This window comes from Ammospiza nelsoni, chromosome 1 (assembly GCF_027579445.1).
Source record: "Ammospiza nelsoni isolate bAmmNel1 chromosome 1, bAmmNel1.pri, whole genome shotgun sequence".
Lineage (NCBI taxonomy): Eukaryota > Metazoa > Chordata > Aves > Passeriformes > Passerellidae > Ammospiza > Ammospiza nelsoni.
The window spans coordinates 98,167,929-98,187,241 of NC_080633.1; the positions used below are offsets into that span (position 1 = coordinate 98,167,929).

Below are 19,313 nucleotides of genomic sequence, written 5' to 3' on the forward strand. Positions count from 1 at the left end.
TAGTACTTAGAGCATGTTGGTGTGTACTTTTACACTGTAAACTCAAGCCAAGATATTTTTTTGAATGTCAAAACATTATTTTTCATCCTTTTACTTTTATTATTTCTTTTAGACCTTCTTTCTTTTTGTCCTTTGCAAAGCCTGATCTGTGTGCATAAGGTTATGTCAACATTACTGATGATAGCTCTAAGCAGAATGCAAAAAGCAGAAGTCTTCTCAGGGTGAAAATCAAAATATCTTATGGAGAGAGTTAGGAAACCAAGAAGGTTACTAGTTAGGTAACTTGGAGGGAAATTCAAACACTGGATTTGCATAAGCTAACTTGACTCTAGAAAAATGCAGTCAGAGTTCAGGGTGCTGCATATAAACCAGGGAACTGCTGAGAAGTCCTCTGCTGTATGAGTAAGATCATACTGACTGCTAAAGTAACCTCTGGCCTTGGGGTTCAAGCTGTCTATTATCTGTTTGCTTTTGATGCAACACAGCTGTGTGTTCTTGGCTCAAGTTCACTGAGAAAATTGCTAAGTTGTGAGAAAGAAGCTGTGAGAAAATACTTAAGCTAGAGCCACACAAGATAAGGGGAGTAAAAATGCAAATGGGGTGAGATTGTTGAGATAGTCATTACTAGCAACTCCAGAATACAGGATTAAAAATACTGACATGAGCAAGAATAAAACCTAAGAGAGAAAACTGGAAATCTGAAGTTGGAAATATGGCAAAATCTGCCAATTCTACCAAGTGGTGGAGACCAACCCTTTCTGAGGTAGCAGGTGACAGCCTGCTCAACAGAGATTCAGCTATTTCGAGACTGGTGACTATGATAATACTTATCCTAGTAACATTATTCCTAGCTATTTACTGTCTGCATTGCCAAATATAGTTACTTCTTAGAAGTTGCATATATTCTGCTTACATAACATCTCTCCATGCAGGAAATGTTGCCCTCCTGGAGAGGGAGTTGTTGTACCCATCCCTGCTGCTATGTGGAAATCACTGCTCGGTGCCTGAGGTCGGCATTGCCACATGTTGCATGTTATAAACACGCCCCAGTTCTTGCTGTGTGCCAGTAAATTTATTGTCTTATACCACAGTACAAAATAAATGAATGTGAAATTATTCATAAATGAAAAATTTAAAAAATAAAAACATGAAAAAATGAATAAATGAAAAAATCTGTCTCTGTGAAGTACAGTTAAATATTGGTTAGAGAGGCATGTAAACAAACCGACAAACAAAAACCTATTAAAGTTTTTCCTGAGAAGTGACTAAAAGTGAGTTGAAAATTTTTCCATTTTCTAAATGAAAGTTATTATATATGTATGTATACTTGACTGCTGATGAAGCACCTAGGCCCCTAAATATTTCCACCCCAGGAAAATGGGTATGTGAGGCATCAGTCTCCTAACTCACACATATGTTTGCTTTCACAGGCAAATTAAATACCTTTCAAGGACAGAGAGCACAGCCATCTTCTGCTATATGATTCAACTAGAGAATTATTGTATGCTTTCTACAACTATCCAATTCATATAACAAACACATTAAATATGAGTTAGGAATTGAAAGGATTTTTTACCTCAGACTTGTGCTATGTACGTGACAGTTATGAAATAAACTGACAGGAAGGAAATTCTTCAGCACAGTTTGCCATTGAAGACTCTCTGAACTGAAAGTGTTGAATATATTTGCAATGGACAGGAAATTTTCTTCCTTTTCATTTTATAATTAACTTCAACTGATTTTGAAATTACCATCACCTGTAGTTGCAGCCTGATGTCTGCTACTACATCATCATGCATCACATGCTGCGTGTTTCCTTGAAAAGCCTTTCTGGTGAGATTCAATCTTTCTCAATATTGACCATTTATACAACATAAAACTTCTTTCAGGCAATCAAAATATACATTCAGTATTTATGTCAGACAAATTTGATCTGCTACATAAATGTATGATAAATCTGTTACTCCCTCTTTGTTACTGGCTTTTAACAGAGACTTTGCTACAAGTGAAGAGGTTAACAGAATTTTGCAGCTGATTCATATATTTTGAATTCAAAACCAGCCTTTTTCATTCTGCAGTTGGACTCTTTCAAAGTCTGCTGGTAGAGTATATGAAAATTTGTTATTATGCACAAAGCACTCCAATAACTGGGTATAACATACATTAGATATCACTGCATTGATACCAAATTACATATTTGTATGGAAAACCTCTTATTTAAATGACAGACAAGCCAAAGAAAACAATAAACACGCTTTGCTGAACTGTTTCTCTAAATTCTTATTGAAGCCTTGCAAATAGCAATGAATAAAGTTTAGAACATGTGAGCTACAAATGCAAACATCACCATATCTCTTTTAGAAACTGTCTAAACCCCTCTATGAGAATTTCAAAAGTAGGATTTATTTTGCACTTACTCTGTTTCCTTCTGTAGGATTTTCCTCATCTCAGCCAAATGCAAATTTAAGACTGATACATGTATTAAATCATTCTCTGTTGTCTTAGCTGTAGTGCCCAAACTGATTTTAGGTTTCTCCACACAGATGCTGGGAAGTCCATTGGGGAAGAAATCAGAAGGCTTTGGGGTGATTTTTTTATTGTCATTGCTTTGGTCTTTGTTTACATCCTGAGAAAACAAAAAAATGACACCTGACAAAAACATAAGTGAAGGAAAAAGTCTAACATAGCTCCAGCAGGGCCTACCAAAGCTCTTCTAGACATTTAAGGAATGTAGGAGAAAAAAAGGAAATAGGTAACATCTTAGACAGTTGGACTGTATAGGGGTAGAAGGTGCAAAAATGTCAGTATATTTTAATAACTGTAATTTTGTGATTTCTTACAGCTTCTGTTATGACAAGCTTAATATCCAAAATATTTCAAATGTGTCTTTACTAAGGAAATATATTCAATTTCTCTTTTTTTGGCTATAACTCTGGTGAAGATAGAATCTTGGAACTAACAAAACTAGCAATGCAATTTATCCATACAAATAATGTATTGAGAAACTTTACATTAGGAACTCAAAATTGTATGTAAAGTATACTAAAGCAGGCTTATAGAAGTTTTTCATAAGGAACAAAGCATATAGATATCTATTTTGAAGATACTTGTTTTGCATACAAAACATAAGAAAAACTAATATCAAAATCAGAAAAAAATTAAAAGTAAAATACACATTTTTGAGGAAGACTGAATGTCTCTTATAAACAAGTTTCCCTTAGAAATGTATTTGCTTTACCATAGCTGAGGAGTTTTGTTTAAAAGCTAATCTAATTTTAGCAGTTTACTGACAATCCTCTTTTACATCACTCTGTTCTTTTGAGGTTTTAGAATAATACCCAAAATTTACATCAGAAAATACTAGAAACCACTGAAAAAATAAAAATGTTTCCCATTCACATATAAAGTTTCATTTTTATTAGGAAAAAATTTATACTAAGGAAAAATAGTTAAAGTATATTTTGTGGTATTTCCTTCCAATGGCACATTTGTCTGAAAATATGAAAGTTATGCTTTTTTGGCAAAATTTATTCTTGCTACTAACATTACCATTTTTTTGGTTTTTTTTTTTTTTCAGATTTCAAAGGAATATAATATTGTTAATATGCATTAGAGAGTAAAATTTCCAAACAGAATACATACAGATCTAAAATCTTGGCAGTTTCTCTTGAATTGCAGTAGAAACTTTCCTACTTTCAACAATGCAGGGAAAAACATTTTCCTGCAATGTATGAAAAAAATTGCCTATATTTACAAACACTGCTATCTGTCAGAAAACAAGTAAAGATTTTTGGTGATGCCTATGAAGACTATACAGTGCACTCCAAGGCACAGAATTAAAGGTAGTTAAACATGAACAAATGCTTTGATTTTTGATGAATGTAATTGGATCTTTTGTGTAAAGTTAGGAGATGCTTAACCAATGCTGATACTTGATTTTTTAAAATCTATATCATGATTTAATTGCTCTCCTTATCAAACAAGAACTCTTGCAAATTTGCAAAAGAACTGCCTACCTTTTCCCATGCTTTTGAAGTTCAGAGAGAAATAAATAATTTTAGACTTTAGGTTCTTTAGAAGCCAAGAACCTAATATGCTTTTTTGGAGGGGAGAAAGAATGTAAGTATACAAAACATGATTAATTCAGATAAGAGAGGTAACCTGTTACTGTAAAACATGAGAGATAATCAAAACAATACGTAAATTATTGAATATAATAGTCTGCCTCTGTTCCTTAAATGTCTAGTCATAGTGCAAGGGTATGAATTGTTTTCTATATTTTCCCATTAAAAATATTTAGATGGGGGGGTCAGGGGGCCAAAGGGTTTTGCTAGTGAATGGATCAGGCAATATTTTGGTCAAAATTCTTGAAAAATCCCATTTCAACATACACATCCATACTTTGTCACTACTTCATGAACCACAAAAAACATTTCCCATTCTTTACCTTCTTTGTGTCTTCTGCCCCAGGAATTTTGATGATTTTGGTTAGGTCTTTTGGAGGTTCTGGTTCCAGAAACATTAACAGGCTTTGGTCTTTTTTAATACAGGATATTTCTGAGCAACAGCATTCCGTTTTCCAAGCAGTTCCATTTTCTAAGTTTTCCTTCTCACTTACTAAATCCTGATTTATTTTTTTAAGCACACTAAGCTCTTTTATGACACTGTCTAGTTTGATTCTCAATTGTCTCGCTTCCTCTCGTGCTTTATTTCTTTCTCCTCTCACTTTGCTCCATTTCTCTCTCCAATTAGCGGTGCAATCTGACCACCAGCGCATGGTCTTCTCCATTTGGGCAGCTCTGGCTTTGACTTCCTCCAGTTCCTGTATTTTTACTGCTTCAAAAATTTCCCAATCACTGCTGTAACTTGTATGCATATGTGCATAATGAGGTGAATTTGGGTAGAAACTTTGAGATGGAAGATTTGAATGAAACAGGTGGTCACCTGGTTGCCAACATCTATCTAATTTATCAGGTTGTGTTGGTTGGGTCCCAAAAACCTCCATCTCTTCCATTTGTTTCTGAATACAGTCTAAATTAATGTTTTGATTCATCATCTAATTTCACTCCTAAAAAAGACAAAGACAGACAATAATTTAGCTTTTAATTAATTATATCATATGAATAACCTTCAACAGTTGGGGTTTTTACTGCTGTAGTAGTGAGTTAATGATGCTGCCCATGTTTTAGAAATGTGCTTTATCAACATGAAATAGCTATTAAAATATCTTTTATTTAATACTTTTTGAGTACAGCATAAACAGACATATCTATTATTTGGCTAAGATTTGCTTGGAAAGGAAGAGTCATTAAATAATCACAGTGCTCTCAAAAATGTTTGAGTATAAAAAAAACAGACCAAAACTTTCTTCCTTCAAGAAAAGATTGAATTGAATCAATATATATTTTAAATATCTAGCAAGAGGACGTTATTTGTCTAGAACTACAATCACAAGTTACTTGCCTTCTTTCCCAAACTGTGGAATTTCATACTAGGCAAAACTTGCCTTAAAATTTGCATACCTAAGAAAAAAAAATATTATCAAAATCCCTGTGACCTTTGGATTTCCTTTTTTCAAGACAAAAAGCAAGTATTGTTTTATAGGGGGCTTTATTTTGCTGTCTGCATTCCGGACGATTTCCAGATAGTATATTCTTATATTATTCTTTAAATTGTAGCAATGTCCTTATTACTTTACTGTACAGCCTACCTTGCAGTGGTATGACTCAGCTAGTAAATCTTGTTGCATTCTTTTTCATTATTTATCTTTTGATTATTTATTACTTATTTGTCCCAGAAGAAAAGCAGTTTCTCAGAGATTGTTTCTCTACCCCAGTGCTGAGAAAATGCTGATTTGGACAGTCTGTAGAGTCTAGCCACTTATATCTCCTTGGGTTTTTTTTCATCTTGGTTATGCAAACCAGAGCAACCAAACAAAAAAAATTCAGACAAATAAACAAACTTAAGAGTCTTACTAGTTCAATAGAAGACTAAGTTGTTAGAAGTAAAAAAAGAAATTGCTTCTGTATTGTGATATCCATTTGTAAAAAAAAAATGTTTATTTGTTTCAGCAATTAGTGCTAACACCTGCATTTGAAATGCAGAAGGCCGATGCTGCTAACAAAACACTGAAGAGTAGATAGTTTTGGCAGTATGATTCAGTTATGTCTCATTTCAACTGAATAGAAGCTATTGCATGTTTTGTTCCAATTTTCCAGCTGTTTTCAACTTTTCCATGATTTTCAGGACATTTATTTGCCATTTGTTAGAAGCTTATGGAGAGCTGTTGTAGTGGAGTACGGATATGAGAGGAGGAAAAGGACAATGAAGGACTCCCAGTTCCCTTCATTATCTCTGTCTGGTGAAGTACCATCGAGCCCCACAACAGCACTACACAGATGCAGCAGAGCTGCTGCCAAAGCTTCATCAGGGATGAGCCTTTCTTGTTCCTTGACCTACTTCCAGCAATATCATTTGAATAAGCCTAATCCAAAATACAAAGATATTGCCACCCACAAACTTGTATGAGGCCCAGTGTCACAGACATCTTTTCATAAAAATCCTTTCTTTAGGATTTCCCCTTCTGGGAAGCTGAGGCCCCAGAAGAAGAATGTAAACAGTGGCTATCTGCTGCTGTGGAATGCAACAGGTGCACCTGTGATTGGCCCAGGTTGGATGTGTACAATTAAGGGCCAATCACGGACCGAGCTCTCTCTGGGACAGAGTCGGAGAGAGCTCCCTTGTTATTCATTCCTTTTCTATTCTTAGCTTAGCAAGCTTCTGAGAACTTTTCCTTCTATTTCTTTTTAGTATAGTTATAATGTAGTATATATATCATAAAATAATAAATCAAGCCTTCTGAACATGGAATCAACATTCTCGTCTCTCTCTTCACCTGAAACCCTTGTGACCACCGTCACAGCCCAGCAGAGGCAAAGTAACTGAATATTAAACTCTTGCAGTCAGTTGTTAATTTAATTTCTGGGTTGTAGTAATTCCTTTGTTTCCTAAAGCTTTAATTAAAAAAAAAAAATCAAAACCACAGTAAAATTTAGATACATAATAATATACAAAAAACATATTACATAATGTAATAAATACATAATGAAATAGTTGAAACTTTTGGACTTTAAAAAAGTACAATAAATTTTCTTAACAGTTTTTGTGCCTGCCCCAAACTAACATATATCTACAGAAGTACTTATTACACCTTTCATAATCAGTAGTTTTTTCACTGTGTTTTGCTAACTTCTTTGCATATTCATTAAAAGAAGCAAGAACTTGGGGAATGCGCAATTTACAAATCCTAAAAGATGGAGAAATAGGAATGATAATATTTTTCTTTGAAAAATTTGAAAATCTGAAAATTTGAAAGACTTGAGAGTTATTTATAAATCAGAATAGCCTGTTGCTGATGTTTCATAACAGGTTTGAGGTGATTTTGTCCTGGGACATTCAGTAACGTTTCCAAAGCTGGAGAAATGTTAAGATCAGAGATCACATGAGGCTAAAAAGGAAACATTGGTCATGAATCCTTGCTTCCCTCCATTGTGATGGCTCAAGCGTCCTGGAGGCTGGGACACTGCCAGTCAGATCAAACTTACACTGGAACAACTGAAATAGGCTTGTACAGAAGGCTGGTGGTCCCTTAGGCTTCTAATCATTTTATGGTAGGCTGAACTTTGCCAGCACTTTCCAGCATGGATAGATGATCCCAACTCTGTACCTAAAATTCAGAAAAATTAAGAATTAAAAGTACTCACTCCTCCTCCAGAAAACAGAGTGCTATCTCGCTCCAAGGTGGTAAATAAAAGGTGTTTCTATTTGTATTGACTTCCCTATCTCCTTTTCAGAAAATCTAATCAAAACAGGTATTTTAGATACCCTCTTTAAGATTGTAAGAGGTAGAATAAAATAGCATTTTTTTCATTAAAAGAGGCAGATCTCAACACAACCCATTCAGTGGACGGCTGACTAAGGATAAAACTAAAAAACAATAGAAATGTTGCTGAATAAATGAAATAGGTAACAGGAATTTTATTAAAAGTATGAATTTTGAAGATTTGTGCTTGTATTTGTTTTTAAAGAAGTGGTCTAAAATATTAGTTTGAAAGAAAGCAAAGATTTAAAAATTAGAAAAACATGTTGATTATTGTAAAAGTTCTGAAACTGTCAAAAATTTCACAGTTCCAGAGGGATGATAAGGATGGACTTATTTTATCTTATTTATAGTTCATATCAATCTACTCTTCCATGTTCTCAAAAATACTGGACTGATGAAATTATGATAAAAACAAATCCAACAGTCCAACTAAAGACTCTTTTAGTATTGAATCTGTTGATATTGAATCTTTAATCATCTCTCTCTCTCTCTCTCTCTCTCTCTATATATATATATATAATGGTATTTAAAAAATAATTCTTTTCTCTGGTACATGACCACCTCACAGAAAACATCATATATGAAACATCACAAGTCTAAAACTGACAAAACAATACTGTGTGGAGCTAGTTTTAAAGTCACTACTTGAGTTTGCAGCAACAGACTTGCTAGCACAGCATATGAAGCTCAGTGTACATAATTACTAGATAAAAGATAACACGATGGAAAGATAAAATAAAATTAGAGGATTGGTGAAAATGGGGGTTTTCTGATCAGTGAAGCCTTCTGATCATTCCACTTTTAACAGCTGAGTGATAAGAAGGAACACAACATCACTTTAAAGTTGTTTTTCTTAATGGAATTATTTAAAATGAGCATGAACAAAATATATGAAGCAACATTCATCATGTCATGTGAGTGAGGTGTGATGACAGAGTGAGAACAGAGTGATGATAGTTCTCAGAGGAAAAAAAGACATTTGGTGAACACGGCAAAGAACATGGGTCTGAAAGATATTTAATTATACTGCAACCTTTCCTATTTACTTAATGATCCTGAACACCAGTAAGAAAGAGTAGAGCTCTTGATTTATTTTTGCCACCTCTTGTTTTAGGTAAACAGCAGTATATTCACCCTTGGTGGCACCGTTAAACAAAATCACCATGAGAGAAAAGAATTATTGCACTTTCCTCATGTTAATACCTGCTCACTGAACTCAGCTTTTTCAGTCAGTTCAGTAGCTAGGGCAGTGCTTGAGGATACAATTTCAACATCCTTTTTCTAACTGCGTGACTTAATCTTTATTTACATGTCTCTTAATTATTAAGACCTCAGCCAAACTTTTTTAAGGTATTTTGTCTTTAGAGAAAATGTCTGCTTTAGATTAAACCAGTTAATTTTCTTTTGTCTAATCTATAAATTGAATAGGACAAAATGAATCATAGAACTCAACATGTTCTTTTGTAAGTGCTGCTGGAAAGCCAAACTTTCCATGGTATTGCTGCAGCTCACCCATCAACAGACCCTGACAGAGAGAGAAGGCTTTAAGGAAATGGGTGGAGGTGATGTGGTCATTCTGAGAAGAATATAGGAAGTGATTTAACTCACTCCCTGAAAACTTGGCTGTTTACTAAGGGCTGCTAACTACCAAGCGATGAACCCAAGAAAACCAGAACAAATTTTGTGTGTCTGTTCCTGTTGTAAAGTTGGTTTTAATTAATAACCCTTAGGGGTCCCACCCAGTGGCTAGATGAAAAAATATTGCCGAGTAAATGACAGAAATGTATGGTGAAAAAAACATCCCACTGGTAAGTGTGGTATGGAGACATTCACTCCTCAAGAGAGGAGAAAGAATGAGCACTGGCATTGACAGCTTGGTAACTAGTTTGTTCATGGAAAAAATACAATTTAGAGAACTTGTAAATAAGACAGCTTGTGAATTAGGGGAATAATGAATTAGTGAGCTCATGTGTTGGACTACTCTGTACAAAAATGATTCCACCATTGTTTGATGCCTTGATGTTTTGGTGGTGTTGTTGGACACAGAGGACTTTTTTTAAAAGGTTTGTTTTTTTAAATGAGCTCATAAGCTCATAAAATAAAGTTTAATTTACAATGTACACTGTGCTGTAAATTTGAAAGTTCCAAACAGACCATTACATAATATACAGATTGTCCTACTTCATGAAAAATAAAAGATAGTGCATTCAGGACTTTTTAATGCACATCCAAAGATGATTCTGTTTATTTTTTTCCCACAGCTATAAAAAATATATATATTAACAATATTAAACCATATGGTAAATCTTTAAGCTATGTTGTTTTCAAACATTGTATTTTTTACATGTGTCATAACTAAAAATAAGCCAAAAAATGGCCTGAAGAGACAAATAATGCTAATTGTTTACTTCCTATTAGGAGTTACATGATAATTTTTCCCTCCTATTCATACTTCTCTAGTTTCTTGTTAACATAAAAATGTCAATAAATATCTAATTTATTTCCAAAACCTTTTTTATTTCCTTCTCATGTCCAGTAAATAAACTAAATGTCGTTTTCATAGCCTAACTGAAACCAGTTATGCTATGAAAATGACAAAGTATAAAGTTTTGCTTTTAACTTCACAAAGAGAAACGTTTTGGGGTTTGTCAGGTTTTTTGCTTCTGTGAGGGGTTGTTGTTGTTGTTTTGCACTTTTTTATTCAAATAGGAAATCTTAAAAATACATGAAAAAACTGGTCTTCTTAAGCCATGAATTTGGATAGTATGATGCATTAAGTGTCTCTTTGAGATAAAACGAAATTACAGTGGCAATTCATTAATGTCCTGATATTTAAGACTGAACTTATGCAACCTCATTTTCCTTCTATAACATAACATCCACCTGAATAATTTATGTGCAAGAGACAATGTCAGGCCTAAATCTTAGTTTCCAAGTTCTTTAATTGTCAAAGTTCCTAAAGGACAGGATAAAAACTCAAATGCTTTGCCAAAAAAAAAAAAAAAAAAAGGCAAATAGAACTGAAGAACGTATACCAAAAATATTTGAGAGGTTTTAGAGGAAACAGTAAAGAGAAAAGTACTAAGTTCCACACTTCTTAGAGGTCTGATGAAATTTATAATCTTGGGAGCCCAGAATATCACTATTTTTCTCATTGTTTCTTTATGGTATAGACATCTTTGCCTTGAAAACAAATTAATAAATTTATTATCAAGAGACACTAAAAAACTCCAGAGGCAGGAAGGTATAGGACCAAATGTAAGCAAACCCTTCATAGTAGACTCTATGTAAAACTCTAGTCTGATCCCACTTCTGAGCTGATCAACATCAGATGATGAGATGGAATAATATGACAGACAGGGAAGGCAAAACAAAGGCTCGCGTTTCCACTTCGCATTCTATTAAAAAAGCCATAAACAAAGTTTGCCAGCTGCTCGATCAGGCCTAAAAAAGTAACTTTAGGAAAATAGTAGTTCTGCAGGGAAAATTGCATTTTACTATGATACAAAACATGGTGATAGACAAGGCAGTTCTGAAGTACGCCCAGGAAGTGCATCGTTATATCAGTTGTCCATGTATAGCTAAATTCCTGGGAGAAGAGGCAAAGGATGGGCAGCAAAGAGAGTGACTGAAAGACAATAAACCACTTAAACCTTAAGAGGAAGCAGTAAGTGAAAGGAGGACTCAGAAATGGTTAAACTTTTTTCTATTTTAGTAGACCATCCAGAAACCAAAGGAAAATATAGCAATCACCATAATGCTGAAATAAGCATTTTATACTATGCAACAGGAGTAAGCATACTGCTTCTTGATATTCCAGTATCCATTGTAATAACCAAAACTCTCTGACTCCAGAGGAGGAATCCTTTCTATTATTAATAGTAGTTTGCTTCTCCTGAAGGTTTTAATAATTCACTTGAAGGCATGTAGGGTAAAATTGCATATATATAATTTATATCTTCAAAAAAAACCAAAACATAAAGTAGCCCTAAGTGGCCCTCAGGCTGGCCATGCCAGTCACGTTGCCAGTTTGTCCTCATTTGCTATCCTTTTCCACAATCTATTTTAATAATTTGAAATAAGATTTAAAATTCCATGTGTAAGTTGTCCCACTCATTTTGGAAAAAAATTAAATCTCTAGTGTGACAGAAATTCTTGTGAAACATCTACAAGGCATGCCGTGTAGAATTCCTAAATATGATACTCTGAGCAAGGGGGATGATCTCTAAAGTCCCCCCAACATGATTCTCTGAGCAGTGTGATTTCTGAAGAGCTCTAGAAGCCTGTTCCTCCCAGTTTTAACAATGTTGCCATGACATCCAGGAAATAATAAAAAATTATGATCACAAATTGTGAATCTCAGAATATGTAAGTATTAGCCAAAGGGGTCACAAAACACCATGTAAGTAGGGAAGAGACACAGGAAATAAGCTCCTTTTGTGACAACACTGAACTGCCTTAAAAGCAGAAATTCTGCACTCTTGTCAGGAACCAGCTGTAAGGGACATAGAAAAGAAGAAAAAAGGCTTTTCCCCCCAAATCTATTCTGCCAAAAGAAACTGAAAATATGAGAATATGTGTATGAAGGAAAGGGGTGAACAAGATAATCAAGGATTTCCAGATACTTCCCAGGCTGAAGGTCAGTTCTAAGTGCCGGGGGAAACAATCTAGAATAAACAGCAACAATTAGTGTCTTGCAGGAAACATTTACTTCTTCATGGAGTTTCACAAAATTTTATATTTGGACTGATGCTTTTATTGCAATGATTGCCTATACCGTGTTTCATCTAACCATGAGGTATTATAATGTGTGAATTGCTTCCGTAAAACATAGTGAAAACTTCCATGCCAATAGGAGAATTTGACCACAGGATTGGTATAGCTGACATGGCTCAAGGCTTTTAAAAACTGAGTGGTTACTTCTTTCCACAGAATAAAATATCCCTAGGTAAAGGGAATTTGTTCTATTAAGTTACACTAATACAAACAGTGTCAATAATTAAAAGCAGTAATTTAGGACAAGATTTCTTTCACAGCATATTTTACATTATTGTTGCTGATGGGGGTCAGGGGTGTCTTAAAGCTTGCTCAAAATGAAATGCTGAATTCTCTCTGAAAAAGGATGCACCAAAAAAAGGACATGGTCCACTTCACTGTGGTCCTATGTACATTTTTTCATTTTTTCATTTTTTCCTTTTTTCCTTTTATCATTTTCTCTCCATGTCTAAATATCCATTTTAAAATAAAATCCTATTCAGCATTTCAATCGTTTTTTCTAAACACATGCATACAATATATCTTGTTTAACATTATACAGATTATATACACAGTGTACGTACCATGTATACATACTATAAACATATGCATTCATAAAAAGACAGTTTAGAAGGTAGTCACAGATTACAATAAATGTAAAGACTAAACAAATATTACTCTTTTTTTTTGTTTGGCTGCCAATTTTAATAAACTTTAAACAGTTTGGATACTATTTCTTCAGATGAGAACCAAAATTATATACTCTGACCTAGGTCTACTGGGTAATGCAAGCGATTACATATCATTGCAATATCTTTCAAAGTCTTTTACAGCAACAAGCTGATCTTTCTTCACATCTTTGAAGTTGTATTCAAATCCTTAGGGTTAAATATGGGTAACATAAATATTTGTACATAGAGATGTTGTCATTTACCCATAAGGCCAAAAGAACCTCTGAAGTACTGCTTTAAATATAATTTACAGTAACTTCATTTCCCCAAGAATGTTTTGTTTGGTTACACACTTCCATAACATTTCACCCACATCTTTTGTACATTCAAGTCTGTAGTATTGATTCTCAGCCACTACAGTTAAAAAAATATATTGTATAATCAGATTATGCAGGGAGGGAAGGGAGTGTGTGTGACACCATCAGCTTTCCCAGATGGTCTCAAAAAGAGCTAAGTAGAAGCTAAACCAATCATAACCCAACTAAACTTGGTAGCTGTGGCATTTGAGACAGTTTGCTTGGCTAGCTCCCCTTTGAGATTTGATTACCACATTTTATGAAGATATGATTAATGAAAAAAGAGGCAAAATAAACTTCATAGGTAGTTAGGGCAAGTATGAACTCTCAAAGTTTTAGATCCTTTCAGAGTAAACGACTTACAAACAGGTTTACAAACGTAAACTGCTAAGTTAAACAAGTAGCCAAGTCCCCTAAATTCTAATTTAATCTCAGTGGTTCTATGTGAAGATGAGTAATCTCCATGGAATATATTGTCTGAATTATTATTAGGAAAAACAGATTATGAATCAGCATATTAACAATAACTTCAATTGAGAACAGATTCGGAGTGTATTTAAAATAAGGCAATGGTTAATTCATACAAAATAATTCATATCAGTTAAACATCTGCTCTAATAGGTATCTTCTGAATAGCACAGAGAGATTTCTTTAGAACAATAGTAATCTGTTGTTCAAACTTGAAACAAGTAATTGCTTCAGAAGAATAGGGTTCACACTGTTTACTACTAGTTCACTATACTGAAGCACTATCTTAATGCTTATAGCTAAAGATACGAGTGAACTCTTCCTGTGATTTACAGAAACACCTACAGGCATCTTGTTCTGCAGACACAATGAAATTTTCTCTAATAATATTGAAATGGCATGGGTTTTTTTTTATTTGCTTGGTTTGTTTTTCAGCAGCTCCACAGCTAAGACTAAAATTAACCGAGTGCATGTGTCTTCCTCCTCTGTTTACACAGAGTGTAGAGTAAGTTAGTTTCAGGGAGTGTTTAGCGTGACAAACATTTTGAACCTACATTGAAATGAGTTGCAGTGCTAACAGGGTCATTCCCTTTACTGGGAACAAGTGGGATAAGCAGCTAACTTCTTACACCACTCAGCTATGTTGCAAGAGAGCCAGCAGTCATTCACAATAGAAAGGACTATTCACAACAGAGAATCTCAAAAGACAGCTCAATCCGAGTTGTCAGTGTGTTGTTACACACTGGATATGAGCTCAGCCAGTGCACACATGCACCGTCTTGCATGGATTTCCTCTGAACTTTTCAGAAAGAGAGAAGACTATAGAAATGTAGGGAAATAATACCCAAGGTATACATCATCTACAAGCTTAGATCTGCCTTTGATTATGTAAGTCATAACTGGTCTTAGGAGTCTTTACAAGCATTAAAGCCAGCTGTAAGTTAAAAGTCAAAGAAGACAAGAAAACTAAAAACATCTCATTCAGCTGGTAATTTTCATAGAGGGTATTAGTTAAACAATTTATTTATATGAAATATTAATAACTGCAAATAAGCTACAAATAAGCTTATAGCACACAATTAAAACAAAAGACCATTGTATCATGTTGAATTCTCAAAGGTTAAATTCCTTTCCCAGCTATTGATAGTATTAGCATTCTACTATTTCATGTTTCATTTACTTATGTTCAAAAGCCAAATCCACCTGCTTGTGAGAATCACTGTAGCTTATAATTGAATATAGTGGAGAAAGCTCAACTACTCCCAAACACAATTGAGGATTTCATAGATCTGTGGGATTTTTAGCACATTTTTAGATTAGGCTACAGGTCAGGTCAGCTGGGTTTCTTTCAGCCTCAAAAGCAAATAAAAGGAAACTGAAGACAGACTAGCCATAATGAAAAGCACTTTACTGAACAAGAATTAGGTCAGATGCAATGCTAAAACATGTTCATCCAAACAGTAGAGATCATTTAAATGTATAGAGAAGCTTCATTATTTAGACAAAATCATCACAAATTTATTTTCTAGAGTCCGTACTTCAATTCTATTTTCTTCTGTGTTACTCATTTGGAAACTGACCTTGAACTGGATAGCTTCACTTTCATTTACAGGCTTTTTTATCCCACTGAGTTTAAGGGGTCATGTTTTGTTTTGGGGGTTTTTCTGGTGTGGCTTTTTTCGTCTTTTCTTTTTTTTCTTTCATTTTATTTTCAATGAAGCATGAAGATGTAATGGCATATCCCTGAAAAAGTTAAGTTTGTAATCCCTGCTTATACTCTTGAGAAATTCTTGAGTTTTAAAACTTAACAATATCTTAAAACCATATGCTTTATGATATGAGAGATCAAGAATTGTCTTGTTAGAGTTGAAGTCATTTATGATGCTTTCCTATTCAAAACATGACCTACTTTTAAAGGAAATTTCATAACACTGGGAGTAGGGAAAATTAATCACAAATATCTGATGATTTGTTTCAGACCAAGACATAAAACATTCCAATGCTTATTAGGACACAAAACAATTTTTCTTCAAAACACTCCTCAGAGTCTAGAAACAAGTGATTTTCCCACCCACATAAGCAGACAACTAAGAACACTCATGAATATTTTGTTTTCTCTGGGTCAGAGCATATCCCTTTGGCTGGTTCAACTACTCTGATATAATTGCATCAGAATTGACAACTCTCTTGTGCGGAGATGCTTTTGGTTTCATCAGAACAGTTTTAGAAGCCATATCTTGTATAATTAATGTTTTTAAGAATGTTCTTTACAAAAAGATTGCTACTTGGACATTTATATGTAATTATCCTTATTTTTCCCTAACCATTCTTGTATTTTAACACCATCTCATGTCTATCAATAGCTCAAGGACTTTGATTTTGTGTGATTTAATGCTGTAAGACATTATCCATGATGATCCCTTTAGCAACTAAATCATCGTTGAGGGAAATGAACAAAGGAGTAATCAACATTGTGACTTTTACCTGGATTCAACAGTTACTAGAGTGGTCAAATAAAATAAAACACTAAGTATCATCTGTTGTATCCTAGATGTCACTTAAATGCTTAGAGAAGCATGTATAGTCTCTTAGTGCCCTTACCCTAGGCCAATATGTAGCGCCACTAAAAGAGAATAAATTATTTGAGGAATTGGTGACTACTCAGCATGTCAGAAGGGAAGTTGGCACACTTTTTCAAAAATGGACACCTACAAAACTTATGGAGAAACATCCAAGTCAACTGAAAATACATATTAAAAAATATTCAAAACAACAGGAGCTTTCATGAAAATTCCTCCCTGGTATTCCTCCAGTAATGTGATTGACATTAAATAAGAATGACCTTGGTAAAAAATCCAGTCTCATTTAACCCAGTGTAAATCAGACCTGGATTACTTAATTAGCATGAGCAGAGAATCAAGCTGTTCAGGAAGGATAATTTTCACAATAAACCATTAATTAAAGATCATTGTATGGACTAGAGAGAACTTTCTTTCTAGTGGATAGATCAGGTGAGCCCCTGGAACAGGCTTCCCCAAGAAGTTGTGGATTCCATCCCCAGAACTATTCAAGGCCAGGTTGGATGGCCTTAAGCAACCTGCTGTGCTGGGGGGTGAGATGATCTTTAAGGTCCCTTCCAACCCAAGCCTTTCTAGGAATCTATGATTACATGAATATCAAATTTGTACACTTCAAATGGTTCTAATATCTACTTTTCTGTCCAATATCTATCTATCTGTGTTGAAGTAAATGACCATAATTTGAGCCTGTTCATTAACAGCTCCTTTCGTGCATTCATTTTCAAATGATTTATTTTTCAGGTTTACCTGAGCTTATTTTATACTTAAGGTGAAAGAGCGGCCTCAGTTCAAAGCTGGCTATGTGCAAATGCACAAAAAGAACCCCTCAGACATCTAATTTCACATTTTTCAATTTCATATTTTTGTAGATGTCTCTGGGAGTGACATGACTAGTTCTATTAGCGATACCTAATATATTTTGGAAATTCTTTTATCTTCATTATCTTACGCAAAGAACTGCATTCAGAAACATGAAAGTAACATTTCTAGCAGCACAGGAATTCTAAAGTAAAAACTAGGACTCTAGCTAGAGGATTATTTATAGCAGAGTCTGTTTCATAAAATGTTTGTAAGAACCAGTGAGAACAAAATATAAACAAAATGCAGCTATCTGGATAGTCAGTAGGAAGCCCGTTAGTATTATTTGCTATATTGGCTTATTAAACTTATGAACACTGCTTTTGGAATTTGACTCTTGGTTCTTATTGCAGAAGGATCATCCACAGTGTCTCACACCATCTCTGATACTTGCCTTTAAAATAATGATAGACTGAATATATTTGTCCAACATCAAAAAATCATAGTATCAAAAAATATATTTCATTGCATTAGAATAGTACCATACAGCTAAGAATGCATTTTTCTTATCCCATCTTCAGATATTTCCTGAAGGAAGTTAGGATTATACAACTCATTATTGAGTTGCATAACTTATCAAAATAGAAACACTGTGAAAACCCTGCTTTCCAACAAAAAAAATGCAGTACAAACTTCTGCAAACTCATAACAATATTTTCATGACCCTTATGTACATAATACCACCCCCATTAAAAGGTACCAAAGTTTTATCAGTTTATGCCATTGCACATACATTTCACAAAGTAAGTTTAAAAAGGTTTTCAGTAGTAAAACTGGATAATCTGTGAAACATCTGCATTTATATTAATTTTTAATCAAAACTAAGAAATAACTTCAACAGACTGTCACTTAGAAAATTTTTAAAACTTACCTGGTTATAGTAAGCAAGTATTCTGCTACACTTGAAAAACAAGTTATGTTTAATGGGACGTTAGAAGTAATGCTACATGACAGTATCCAAAAACATAGAAGAGAAGAATCCAGCTAGATATAACTTAGCTACATATTTCAAATACTGTTTTCTGATCTTCAGTACTTTTTCTGGGCAGTTCAGATGTTTTTCTCCTTATCATCAGCATGATAGTAACTCAGATTTGTCCCTGAAGAGATTTATAGAAATTAAACATTAAACTCACAAGCTTAGGACTCCCTTACCTTCTGAGTTTGCTGGGCTCCTCTTGCTTCTCAGTGTAACAGACACATGTGTAAACAACAGAATTTCCTGCATCCTTTTCTCATCTGCACTGTACTGGGACTTGGCCAATTGGATTATTTACAGCATTAAGGCCACTCCACAGTAACTTGAAAAAGATTCTCATTGGTCAGGCATTATCAAAACTAAAACCACATTTTTCTTTTAAGTACAAGTCATTTATACAAACCAAAACTTTTTGTCATATTGTTGTTCACTAAGCATTATTTGCTCCGTTTTTATTTCTCCTTCTCTGCCTAAACTGAAGACTCTGACCCTAGTCCCAAAATATTAATATTAATATTATCAAAATATTTTATGTAAGATTAAATTAGTTATTTGAATCACAGTACTGAAGCACAGGTCCTAGTGTTCAGCCAAATTGGTTGGATTCTTATGCCACTACTTGATCCTGCTATCCCTCCTGAGTTTTAAATAGCCCAGAATAAGACTAGTTTTTCACTCAGTTGGATGATATAACCTTGAAAATACATGTACTCTCATAATTAGCTCTGATATTGGAAAAACTGCAGTATTCTAGATTATCAGAGA

General features: G+C 34.2%; 1 protein-coding gene across 1 annotated transcript in view; it reads right to left on the reverse strand.

The window, feature by feature from the left end:
* CCDC102B (coiled-coil domain containing 102B) overlaps window positions 1-18,751 on the reverse strand; it is a 142,652-nt gene extending 123,901 nt beyond the window's left edge. Inside the window, exons 1-3 of the mRNA XM_059490071.1 lie at window positions 18,725-18,751; window positions 4,448-5,068; window positions 2,418-2,626 (exon numbers count right to left, since the gene is read on the reverse strand). Coding sequence (XP_059346054.1) covers window positions 2,418-2,626; window positions 4,448-5,056 — 818 coding nt within the window. The 5' untranslated portion in view covers window positions 5,057-5,068; window positions 18,725-18,751. The remainder of the gene's footprint in view (window positions 1-2,417; window positions 2,627-4,447; window positions 5,069-18,724) is intronic.
* Window positions 18,752-19,313: the final 562 nt, after the last annotated feature.